Source organism: Plasmodium chabaudi (genome assembly GCF_900002335.3).
Source record: "Plasmodium chabaudi chabaudi strain AS genome assembly, chromosome: 2".
Classification (NCBI taxonomy): Eukaryota; Apicomplexa; class Aconoidasida; order Haemosporida; family Plasmodiidae; genus Plasmodium; species Plasmodium chabaudi.
Genome location: NC_030102.2, coordinates 279,714 through 293,042, shown reverse-complemented (window position 1 = coordinate 293,042; position 13,329 = coordinate 279,714). Strand labels below are relative to the sequence as shown.

Below are 13,329 nucleotides of genomic sequence, written 5' to 3'. Positions count from 1 at the left end.
AAACAAAATTTTTTTTAAAATAATTTCGATTTTATTTGATAATATATCATTGATTTCTATAAATTATAAGAGGGAATAATATAATCCATAATTTATGGAATTTGTTTGAAAAAATAAAAAAAACAAGACGAAAAAAAAAGAAAAAAATATATAAATTTGCATACCTTTATACTATTTATTAGTTATATACAATCAGGAAATGAAAACGATGATATTTTTATAATAAATCATTTCTACTGATATAGCTAGTAAATATTTTTCTCTCTATATTCCTATTTTAGGTGACAAAAATATATATACATATATATATATCTTGTATGAAAGAAAAATATTTAAAGTATTTCATAATGTGGAGGTAAAATGAAATCAAATAATATTATCTTCACAAGCATATCCGAAAATTATTAAACTAAGGAGGAAAACTAAAAAAAAATTATAATAATAAAAGAGAAATCATATATAGTGAAATTAATTATCATATTAGTAATACAAAGAGATGGACAAGAACAAAAAGAAAAACAAAAAACTAGAAATTAGAGACCCTAGTGATGAAATTAATAATTGTGAAGGGGAAAAGGGGGGCACACAATTTGATGAGTCATTTCCATTTGATAATCCAGAACCTAATCATATAAATGAAAATCACAATGTTAATAATGATGACCAAAATCATGTTAATATAAAAAAAAAAAATACTAGTAACTCTTTTGAAAATGATATACTTGAATTTTTGCCACCAAATGTGGATAATAATTCAGATATTTTTCATGCAAATGAAGTTAATAAAATAGAAGAAACTAATTTAAATGACAATGAACAAAATACAATGAATATAAAAAATAAAGATCCTAATAATCGTCTTGATCCCAAAGGGAATGATGATAATATTGTAAAAAATGTCGAAAGTGATTTTGAAAAAAATAATAATTTATTAGTTACAGATGAAAATGTTAATGATCATTTTGAAAACACTAATGAACAGTTAAATAAAAATCAAGATAAAGATGAAAATATTGGGAAGCCAAATAAAAGGGAGGACAGTGATGAACATGAGAGTGGTAGAAAGAAAAGATCCGTCAAAGATAATGTCTATGAAGATTTTATAAGGGAATATAAAAATTTACAATCCCTATTTTCATATAATCAAACTATGATAAAAGAAAGTTTCAATCCAATGCCGACCATTTTGGAAGACGATAATAATTATAGCGATAAAAATGGAAGCGAACGCAATGAAGACATGAAAATTCCCTTTGATGAAAATGTAGATAAAAATGCAACACCACGTAATCATATAAATCCCGATTATTCAGCTGCATATAATTTAAACGATGATGCAGTTATATCGGATGTAAACAAGACTAGCGAAAAGGTTAGCGAAGAAGTACATGAAACAATGGATAACAAAGTAGACGAAACCGATCATCCACATTTCTCAAACCAGTTAAATTACCCAACCAATAATGATGTTCAAGAAGATGAAAATAAAAGCCTTTTGCGTGAGAGGGGAAATGAAAATGATAAAGAAAACGGAGTAGAAACCCAAAATAATGATACTAATTTGGGTGAGGAGAAGGAACATATGGAATTAAAAAAAGAGATTAAACATAAAGAATTCGAAAATCAAGAAAGGAAACAAAATAAAGAAAAAGAAATGAATGATGCTAGTGCCCCAGAAAATGAAAAAAATATCGATGAGATTTCTAAAAAAAAAGAAAATCATTATATACAAAAAAAAAATACAATCACACAACTACAAGAAAAAAAATCAAGTAGCAACACAAGTATAGCCAGCATAATTAATGACAATTATGATGATCATAAAATTTCAAAAAAAAATAATATCGAACACGTTGGTAAAACTCAGTTTTCCAATGATTCAATAAAAAAAAAACATCACCCAATTGATCGTAATGAATATAAAAGTAGTTCTCCCAAAAATAATCGAACAAATACAGAAATTAAAAAAGGCATAACTGAATCAGATAATTTAAAAATAAAAAAAATAGAAAAAGAAACGGATGATCCAAATTTGTATATAAACATTTTAGATGAAAATAGTAAAGATAATAAAAAAAAGGACTTATATTTAAATAATTCATTTTATTTGTCAAAGCAGGATCGTAGTAGTAAGATACAGAGTGCTAAGAATGTGGAAGAGGTAAATGGAAAGATAAAAAAAGTTAAGAAGCATCAAGCTAGCTCTGATGAAAGTAGTGAAGTTAACGAAATGGATCATGAAAATTACAGTAAAATAAATAAAAGCTTAACCGAACAACATCGAAAAAAAGATACTAAAAAAAAAAAGGTGGAAAAGAAAAAAAAAAATAATAATAATAATACTGAAAATACATTTGATTCAAAACATTTAAACGATGACAATTTTAGTCTTTCGTATTTTACCGAAGATAAAAAAGAAGGTTATGATTCAATTCATGAAGCCAAAGAAGTGCTCCAAGAATATGTAAATGGAAAGGTTAAGAAGCATATACGAGAAAATAAAGAAACAAATAAATATAAAAATGTCGATCCTACATTGGTGAAAAAAATAAAAAATATAACAAAACATACAGACTTTAATATAAATAATTTAGATGATCAACTATGTAAATTAGATCCACCAATAAAACATAGCAAGCATCATAAAGAGACAACGAAAAAAAAATCAGTAAGACAAAGTTCAAGCTCAGTTAAAAAAAAACATACTAAGCATAGTAGCAAAAAAAACAAAAAAGAAGACGATCCAAATGATAGTGATATAAAAGAATGGGAATCAAAATTTATTGAAGAAGACGAAGAAGAAGATGAAGAATATAATGATCCATATTTGACAATTATAAATGAAAAACAGAAAAAAAAAGAAAGTAAACATTCAAAGAAAAAAAAAATATATATGACAAATGAAAGTTTTAAAAATTCAATTTCTACAGTAGATGACACTCAAAGTGGACAAGAAGACGATGAAAATGATCAAGCTATGCAACTTAGTTTTTTTAATTTCTTTGATAAACAAAAAAATAATCAACATATAGTAAATTTACAAAAGGAAGATAATGAAATCGAAAAAGATGAATTAAATTATAAAAAAAAAAAAAAAAAAAAAAAAGATAATCGAAAAACAAATGATATATTAAAAGATGATGTTAAATTTGAACATAATATAAATAACTTTTTTAGTTCGTTTTGGGATAATGAAAATTTAAAAAAAAAAAATAAAGACGATTTATATAACCTTAATAATGAAAATAATAAAGATATATATTCAGTTAATAAAATAGAAAAAAAAATAAATAAACCATATCTTCATATTTCAAAAGAAGATAACATAAACGAACAAATAGATAGATTAAGGAGAGAGATAGCTCAAAATAATATTTTAACAGAACATGATAAACATATCGATGAAAGAAAAGGTGATATTAGAAAGTTCCTTCATTGGGATGATGGAAAAAAAGGAAAACATAATGGAAAAGATGATAAAAAAGAAAAAGATAAACTTAAAGAAAAAGATAAAATAAAATATAAAGAAAAAATGGATTACCCCAATTATGAACATAATAGAAATTATGATGAAGATAAACGTAAACATAAAAAAAATCATATGGAAAATTATGATGAATCATATAATCCTTATTCGATCGAAGAATATAATAACTATAGTAGTAGTGAAAATGAGTTAAAACGAATTTATAATAAAAATGAAAAAAAATATATGGATGGAATTCTTTTAAATAAAAATTATGATGAACCAATAAATAATAGTTTAAAAAAAAAACATCATAAGCATGAAGATAAAGAAAATAATTATTTTTTAGAAAATAATAATGATAACTCTACTGCACATAATAATAATGGCTACACTACAAAAGGTCTTGGATTTTTTTCAAGTAATTTTTTTCATTTAAAAAAGTTAATAGAAAAAAAGAATGTCGAAAATAATGATTCGTTAAAAAGGGAAAATGGGGTAGATAAATTTTATGAAAAAAATGAAAATAATGCAAAAAATGAAAAAAAAAAATTAAGCTCTTTTGATATATTGCAAAAATTTATAAATAATAAGGGAGATACAAAATATGGAAAAATTGATGATTCTTATAAAAGAGGAAATAACGATGTTGCAGAACTTTATCATATTTCAAGAAGAAAAGGAAGTATAAATGAATATGGAGATCCTCATGAAACAGCACAAATAAGTGATGGGTATAGTGAAAAGGCAGGACATAACGACATAGATGAATATACAAATTTTCAAACATATAGAAGAAATCCAGATGAAAGAGATCGAAGATATTATAAAGACAAACGTGAATATCATGAAAATGAAAAACATGAAAAAAATAGTAAACATAAAAAACATGCTGAATATAAATGGAAAAAAATAAATAAAGAATTAATAAATGATCATACAGATCATATTGAAGATGATGAAAAATCTGTAAAATTTCGAAAAAAATTTAATTATAATTTAACTAGAACAGGATCAAATGAAAGTATGATAAATGAATTTGGAATAAACAAATTAAACCCACAATTTAGTGATGAAGAAAAAAATGAAAATAACAACATAAATAAATATGATGAAAAAGATGATGAGATTTATGAAAATAGTGAAAACTTTTTATATTCTGTTGACAATTTTAAAATTGTTAAAAATATTCTACTATCTTTAGAATTAACAAATGATAATAAAATTAATAAAATTCGAAAAATATTATTTTATTCCTCTAGTGAAGAAAAAAAAAAAATCATGGATGAAATTTTAAATACACTTTATATATACCCACAATTATATGTATCTTGTATTATTTGCTTGTTTTATTTATTTATATTAGATAATGATTTATTTGAAAGAAAATTCTCACCCGAAGATCTCGTCTACTTATTTAATGACAAAATAGATTTTCGTTATGCCGAATGGTTTTTAAAAACATATCTATTTTACAAATATAAATTTTCAAACTCTTCAAATTCAGATGATGAACATAAAAGTTATACTTGTGACGATGAACTTTTTGACGAGCCTCTCAAATTTAAAGATGCTTCGATTGGAAAGGATAAGGCAGAAAAATTGAAAAACGAACAATTGAAAAATGAAAAATTGAAAAGCGAAAAAAACGGAGATATAAACAGCTTAATTAGCGAAAAAGATGACACACGTGGTAATTCAACTTTAGATGGTATAGAAGGAAATGAAAAGACAAAAAGAAAAAACAAAGCAAAAAATATTATATGTGATAATTTTTTTGAATCATATAATTCAAGTGGAGATTCAATGGATAATTATGTTTATTGTCCAAATGAAAAAATAGAAGAACGAAATAAAAATAACGAATCAGATAAACAATCAGAAAGAAAAATAGATGAGATTTGGAATAAAATTGAAAGTAATAAATATGTAGGATATAATGAATGTAAAATGTTATTAAAAATATGTTTAACGAATGAAAATATTCAAAATATTAAAATGCTATCTGAAAGTAAAATAAGAAGCTTAGTTATTTCTATCTGGTTAAATATCCGTTGTTCTAGACCCAAAAAATATTTCTTAAAATTAATTTATAATTGGATAAATAATAAAAATGATGATTTTAATAAAAAAAAAAATTTATTTAATTTGCTTAAAGCAGAAAAAAAACATAATAAAAATATAACAAAAGCATGTTTTAATTATTTTTTAAAATTTTTAATAAAATATAAAGAAAACTGTTCGAATGATATTATATATACTTTATATTTAATAGACGAACATGAATTAAAATTATATTCAAAAAAATTTATTGAAAAAAATCAAATTAATATTAATCAGTTTATATCTATATGGAATATAATGTGCATATTATTTTGGGACACAAAGAAAATACATAATTTCACTTTATCAAACAAGAATACTAATAATTATTATTACGATTTTATGCTTATATTTTTAAAAACATTTTATGAATATATATTTACAGCTAATTCTCAATTTGGTCAAAATATTTATCTTAAAAGGATGAGTAATACTAGTGGTGTTTCTGCAATAAGTTTCCCAAACAGAAATTATAATAAACTTTCATCCAAAGCTTCTTCAACATATGCTGAATCACAAAACAAAGGTAATTACAATGATGAATCTGATGATTTCAATCTTTTTGATGTTGAAAATATTATCAAAGAGTTCAATTTTAATGATATTGTTAATGCTGAGGTGAGTTCAAAAAACCTAATGCACTCCCCTCGCGATCACAATCACGATTCCCACGGAACCCACCCCTCCGAATCCATTGAATCAGGTATGTTCGGCGCCCGATGCCACGCCCACCATTTGCTTGTCATGCTTGCCATGCATCGGTTTAGGCCCACTTGTTTAGTTTCACTTGCATTTTCTTTGTTTCACTTGCATTTTCTTTGTTGCACTCGTTTCGTTCTTCGCCCACTCTCACATTGACATTCCCATTCTCTTTGCAGCAGAAAACCGAGAGGAAATCGAACAGGCCAAGGAAAACACGATCGGAATAAAAAATATGCTTAAGTTCATAATCCAAAAAAGCAAAAAGGAAAAAAATATGATATGTTGTAGTGATGCTAATGAACTGAAACTGTTGGTATTTTTAGGCATATGTATAAAAATTGTCATATGTAGGATATCAAATTTATTAAATGCAAAAGCATGCTTAGAACAATTTTACTATTTCATAAATCATAAAATATTGGGTTTAAAAATATTTCGACATTCTCATATCGTTTTAGTTTATTTTATTCCGTTTTTCAAAAAATATTATTTTTTATGGAAGTTTATTGAACATGAAATTGATCCAGAAATTATTAAACTCATAAATGCAATTATAAATAATTTAGAAAACTTACAAAATAATAAAAATATAAATAATATTGGAAGTAATCCTATGTTACATCCATACACTCGTAGTAATACATCATTACCTGAAGTAGATCATTTCTCTTTCCCTTCAAAAGATAAGAATCTAAATCATACTTTTAATAATTTTTCTACCCAATATAACCCACATGATTATAAAACAAGCTTCTCTCACAGCATATCAATAGAAAATAACAATTCAAAACAAAACTTTTTTAAACATAAACAGAATGATTTATCATTAGATTCTGATTTGCCAACACCAGATTTATTTAACCCAAAAAATAAAAAAAAAAAAAAAAAAAATTCTGAAAAATTTGAAGATTCACATAATAAAAATCAGCAACATCCTCATGATTATTCCGAATTTGATTCACATAATAATTTTCACAAAAATATAATTAATAATATTAATAATATTAATTATTTTAGACCTAGCTCTTTATTTAATACAAATGAAAATTGTGATCACGGTATTACTTATGATGACATGTTTAGAGATAATGACAATAGCAGTGATGATAATTATTTTGATAAAGGTAAAAATAAAATTTGTAATGTTAAAGAATATATTACAAACTTACATTTTAATAATTTACCGGACTATCCTACTTCTTTGAAAAATAGTGATGAAAATAAAAAATCGGAAGATAAAAAAAAAAAAAAAAAAAAAATAAAAAATGAAAATCAAAATAGTAAAGAAGAACAAGATAATGGGGAAGAAGAAAATCATAGTAATAAAACTCAACATAAAGAAAATAATAATATTTCAAAAGTCAATGAGCAAAATGAAAATATTTTACTTTATAATATACAAGATAATGAAAATGCAGAAAACAAAATATCCAAAAATTCTAACACTACTCGAAAATATATGATTGATGAAAACCTTAATGAATATAAAATTGAAAACAAAAAAGATGTATCAAACAATTATAATAATAAAGAAGGATCACCAACTTTTGAAGAAGATAAGTATAGACATAATAATCGATCAAGCACTCCTCAAAACAATGGAATTAAAAAATTTCCTACTGTTTCCTATGAAGATGCTGATAATTCAAATAATATGGTGGATAAAAAATCACAAAAGAATTATATAAATTTAGAATTAGATAGAGAGAAAAAAGAAAATTTTGGATCCTCAAAAAAGTTAACTAACATTGAAAGTGCTAAAGGAATGAATAATGATGACAATTATAATAGCAATAATGAAATATTAAATAATCGTAGAACAATTCAAACCAATGGACATACTGTTAACTACAACAGAAATAATAACAATATGAGACCAGATGAATATGAAAACTTTGTAAAAGATAAAAAAAACGATTTAGATATTATACAAAGAAAAGGAATATCTCTTGTTAATGCTACAACAAATAATAATTATGAAGAAATAAATATAGTTAATAATCCTATAGAAAAAAATAAACATGTTAGTTCAGATAAGTTAATACAAAAACGACCCAAATATTTAATGTTACCAATTGATACGACTGAATTAAAAAAAATGCAAAAAGGAAAATTACGACACCCACCTGTTGGTTTGATAAATTTAGGAAATACTTGCTACTTAAATAGTTTATTACAAGCATTATATAGTACTGTTTCATTTGTTGTTAATTTATACATTTTTAATATTGATGATAATAAAGAATTAAAACACATAAATAATAAAAATATCTCTAACGAAATGCCCATCAAAAATAAATTATCATTTAACCTGAACAATACAAACATGAATAATAATAATAATAATGCAAACTTACTTTCAAAACGATTTTTATATGAGTTGAAAATATTATTTAAATTAATGACTACAACAAATAAAAAATATGTTTCACCAGATAATATTTTAGGTATACTACCTCAAGAACTTAACAATAGAAATCAACAAGATGTTACAGAATTATTTAGATATACATTTGAACAATTAGGAGGATCAGAAAAAAAATTTCTAAGATTAATATTTTCAGGAGTTGTTATACAAAAAGTTCAATGCCAAAAATGTTTTTTTATTTCAAAGAAAGAAGAAATTATCCACGATTTATCATTTCATGTTCCTGCAAAGTCAAGTAAAAAACAGTCTATCCAAAAATTCTTTGATACATATATTCAAAAAGAAAAAATTTATGGAAACAATAAATACAAATGCTCGAAATGCAACAAAAGGCGAAATGCCCTCAAGTGGAACGAAATCATATCCCCCCCCTGCCACCTCATACTAATTCTGAACAGGTAAACCAAAAAATGCAAAAAAATCCAAAAAAATCCAAAAAAATCCAAAAAAATCCAAAAAAAAGCAAAAAAAAATATTTTTCACTTCGTCAATTTTTCATTTTTCAATTTTCCATTTCGTCAATTTTTCACTTCGTCAATTTTTCACTTCGTCATTTTTCCATTTTCCACTCCTTCCCACTTTCAGGTACAACTGGTCGTTTAGCTCCAACGAAAAGAAGAAAATAAAAACGCACGTCAAGATCAACAAAAAGATAGTTGTAAACAATTTTGATTACCGATTGTATGGAGGAATAATTCACAGTGGCGTGTCAGCATCATCAGGTCATTATTATTTTATCGGAAAGAAATCCGAAAAAGGTGACAATTCAAAAAATGAATGGTATCAAATGGACGACTCAGCTATTACTAAAGTTAGTTCCAAATCCATAAACCGAATTTCTAAAGATCCATCAAATGATCACACTCCTTACGTTTTATTTTATCGTTGCAAACAAGCTCCCGATTCCCCAAGCTTATACTTTTAATCATATTTCAAAATTGCAACAATTTTGCTAACGCTTTATTATTTTATATACGTGCACCTTTGAACGAAAACCCTTTTTAAGTTATATTTTTTGTTTAGTTTTTCCGATTATGTTTGTATATATATATATGTATATATAATGTGTGCGATCTTTTTTGTCGCCTAATTAATTAATGAGTATTTGCTCTATGAAATCTAGTTTTTTTATAGTTTTCATTTCTTTGTTATTGTATATTACATATATTTGATAACTTATTTTTATTTAATTCAATTTAAAGTTTGTTAATAATTTCAAGCAAAATTATGGCAACAATAAATCCTATACTTTTCTATGCATAGGTAAACCTAAACGGGTTTCACATCGACAATTTTTTTTTTCTTATTTTCCAACTCTACAAAGTTAAATACATTTCATTATTTGGTTAATCCTATTAATTAAATCCTTTCTTTATTTTCTTAATTTATAATATCTACATTTTTACTTCTTAACATATTTTTAAATAATTAAATTATTTTAAAATATTATATATCACAACGATTTTATTCTCTAACCCTTTTAAACATTTTTTGCACCCCACTCTCAAAGAATAATACTTGCATTTTTTTAATTATCACATTTTTATGTATTTCCTGATTTCCATTAATATGTTTTTTATTTTGCGAACTCTAATTTTTTTATTTTCATATTATAAAAATTTTACCAAGCTTGTATCTCTATCGATCATATAAAAAATATGTATATACCTTGTATATTAATTATATGAATGTAAAAATAAAAGTACTCTCTAACTACAAACAAGCATTATAGTGTAGTCAATATATGGAAGCGCCAAGCCTATTCACATTGTTTCTTCATTTGTTTTTTTTATTTTTAAAACAGAAAATTTTCAACTTAACCAGCCCCAATTTTATCACCATTTTTAGGAGAAAGAGTATACGTTATATTTAGTTGAAAATCGAAACAGCCACCTCATATATACATACACATGCATATTGAACAGCTCCATATGTGTTGGTTTTAATATATGTATGATATTTATTTATTTTCAAGCTAATACAAACTTATGTTACCATATTAAGAAGCAAAATGAGAACGAACAAACATATAAGTTTTATATATGCACAATATGAATAATGCATGACTCGATATTGACATTTCTAAAACAAATTAATATAATACGTTTCGTATTTTCAAATTGCTTAGTGATATATTTTATTTATTTTTTTTGTTTTATATTCGTAAAAGGAAAAAGAATAGAACATGATGCATTTCATAACCCAATGTATGGGATGCTAAATGTGCGTTCAAACTTCTCAATACCTACTGTAACCAAATGGAAAAATATTAACAAATATGGGTTTGTTCATAGAGTTGGGAATTACAATTATCAAAAAAATGGAAATATTAACATTTTTCGACGATCAAATAGTTATGCAATAAATTATAAATTCAAAGTAAATCCCTTTAAGAGTAAAAAAAATAAAGACATTTATTTTTTGGGTATGCACACCAATAGAAATGAAAAATTAAACGAGACGAAATGCGGTGGAGGATGTGGTACATGCAGTTCTCAAGTCAACACAAATAGTTCCGAAACAAATGATGACGAAAAAAATAATGATAAAATTTTGTACTTAATAAATCCAAGAGGGTTTTGTAAAGGAGTAAGTCGAGCAATCGAAACTGTTGAAGAATGCTTGAAAACTTTTAAAACGAATATATATGTAAAACATAAAATTGTTCATAATGATATTGTTTGTAAAGATTTAGAAAGTAAAGGAGCTATTTTTATTGAAGATTTGAATGAAGTACCAGATGGTAGTATATTAATTTATTCTGCACATGGAATAAGCCCACAAATTAGGGAGCTAGCTAAAAAAAAAAAATTAATAGAAATCGATGCAACATGCCCATTAGTTAATAAAGTACATGTATATGTTAAATTAAAAGCAAAAGAAGGATATAAAATTATTTTAATAGGATATAAAAATCATGTTGAAGTTGTAGGTACCTATAATGAAGCACCTGATTCGACATATATCGTTGAAAATGTTGAACAAGTTAATAATTTGAACTTCCCCGAAAATCAAAAACTATTTTTAGTAACACAAACTACATTAAGTATAGATGATTGCTCATTAATTGTTAATAAATTAAAAGAAAAATATCCACATATTGAAACAATACCAAGTGGCTCTATATGTTATGCTACTACAAATAGGCAAAAGGCTCTTACAAAAATATGTACAGAATGTGATCTTACTATAGTAGTAGGTAGCCAATCCTCTTCAAATGCAAAAAAATTAGTTTATTCATCACAAATAAGAAATACAGATGCTATATTAGTAAATACAGTTAATGATTTTGATTTTTCGTCTCTCAAAAATGTCAAAAAAATAGCTTTAACATCTGCTGCTTCAACTCCAGATGAATTAACTCAGCAATTTGTCACCGTACTAACAAGCCCGCCATACAACTATAAGCTAAGCATTTTTGATGGTGTTGAAGAAACAGTTCCTAAATGGAAACTACCCAAAGAACTTATAAATATGATCAAGCAGAAAAATGAGAAAGAATCATAACCATAACTAATATAATTCAACAATTTATTTGCATATTTTGTTAAAAATGTTTTTAAATATTTTCCCTTTTTTAGAGCTTATTTTTACACACATTAATAGTGTATATTTGCTCAAACCATTTCTCTTGTTTTGCATTCATAAAATGTGAATTTTTTTATATAATAAACATGAACAGTATATACAATACTTAAAAAAATATATATAATAGGAAAGCATCCTATTTACACATATGAAAAGTATGCTATATTTGCATGAAAAAAGGTAAGGTGGTAGAAACCCTTTTTAATTATCAAATATAGAGACGTGATTCCTCCAATACTTAACAGATTCAAGGTACTTCTCTCTGTTTAAACTAACTCCACTACCCCCTTCGGTTATTAACGTATTTCGGAGCATAGTGATTGGTGTCATAGGTAATTCATAATCTTCATTTTGTGGCTTAATAGAAATTATTGAATATAAACAAGTTGATTTTACTTTTGGTATATTATTTGTTTCTTGATTTTCTTTTTCTATTTGCTCACGTGAATATAAAATTAAATCTAAATATTTTGCTTTCATATTTTCTTTAACATCTTTTTTTGATATCCATCTAATAAGGACAGGTAATTCTGTATCCCTTCTTGATATATAATCTGTTTTTATCAATGCTCGATTATTACTATTTATTTCAATTGCATCAATTGTTGCATCAGTAAAATTTTCTACAAATATGTGTTTGCAAAAACTTGCATAACCAGGTACTACTTTTATTTTTTTATCCTTTATAAGTTCATTTACCTTATTAATAAATTCATTTTTATCATATGGGATATGAGAACATGATTTATTTGTTTTATCAAATTGCTTATAACAAAACTCATCTAAATCTACTTCACAAAAATCCATTGTTGTGTTTCTCTTTATATTATTATATGTTGTTATATTTCGATTTCCCTTTTTTAAAAAATTAAATATATTATTTTTTATATAAAATATATTATTATTTTCTCTTAAGCAATATCGAGCTTTCTTTATATAAATATTCATAGATCCCTTTAAAAATAAAATATATATTAATAAATAAAGTAGTCTTTTTTTATTTCCCGTGCTTAGTCGTATCATAATTTTTTTTTTTTCACAT

The 13,329-nt window shown here is 24.7% G+C and overlaps 3 protein-coding genes across 3 annotated transcripts; 2 read left to right on the top strand and 1 right to left on the bottom strand.

Annotated features, from left to right (window-relative positions):
* Positions 1 to 496: 496 nt before the first annotated feature.
* On the top strand, positions 497 to 9,624 carry PCHAS_0207200 (ubiquitin carboxyl-terminal hydrolase 1, putative; the record flags this gene model as incomplete). Its single annotated transcript, XM_016798807.1, has 3 exons — positions 497 to 6,272; positions 6,448 to 9,097; positions 9,285 to 9,624. 3 exons carry the CDS (start codon positions 497 to 499, stop codon positions 9,622 to 9,624), a joined length of 8,766 nt encoding a protein of 2,921 aa, XP_016653084.1.
* A 1,133-nt stretch (positions 9,625 to 10,757) lies between these two features.
* Positions 10,758 to 12,206, top strand: PCHAS_0207100 (4-hydroxy-3-methylbut-2-enyl diphosphate reductase, putative; the record flags this gene model as incomplete). The annotated part of the gene is made up of 1 exon (XM_736803.2): positions 10,758 to 12,206. One exon carries the CDS (start codon positions 10,758 to 10,760, stop codon positions 12,204 to 12,206), a length of 1,449 nt encoding a protein of 482 aa, XP_741896.2.
* A 282-nt stretch (positions 12,207 to 12,488) lies between these two features.
* On the bottom strand, positions 12,489 to 13,310 carry PCHAS_0207000 (conserved protein, unknown function; the record flags this gene model as incomplete). Its single annotated transcript, XM_736804.2, has 1 exon — positions 12,489 to 13,310. The coding sequence occupies one exon, from the start codon at positions 13,308 to 13,310 to the stop codon at positions 12,489 to 12,491; it is 822 nt and encodes a 273-aa protein (XP_741897.2).
* Between the last annotated feature and the right edge of the window lie 19 nt (positions 13,311 to 13,329).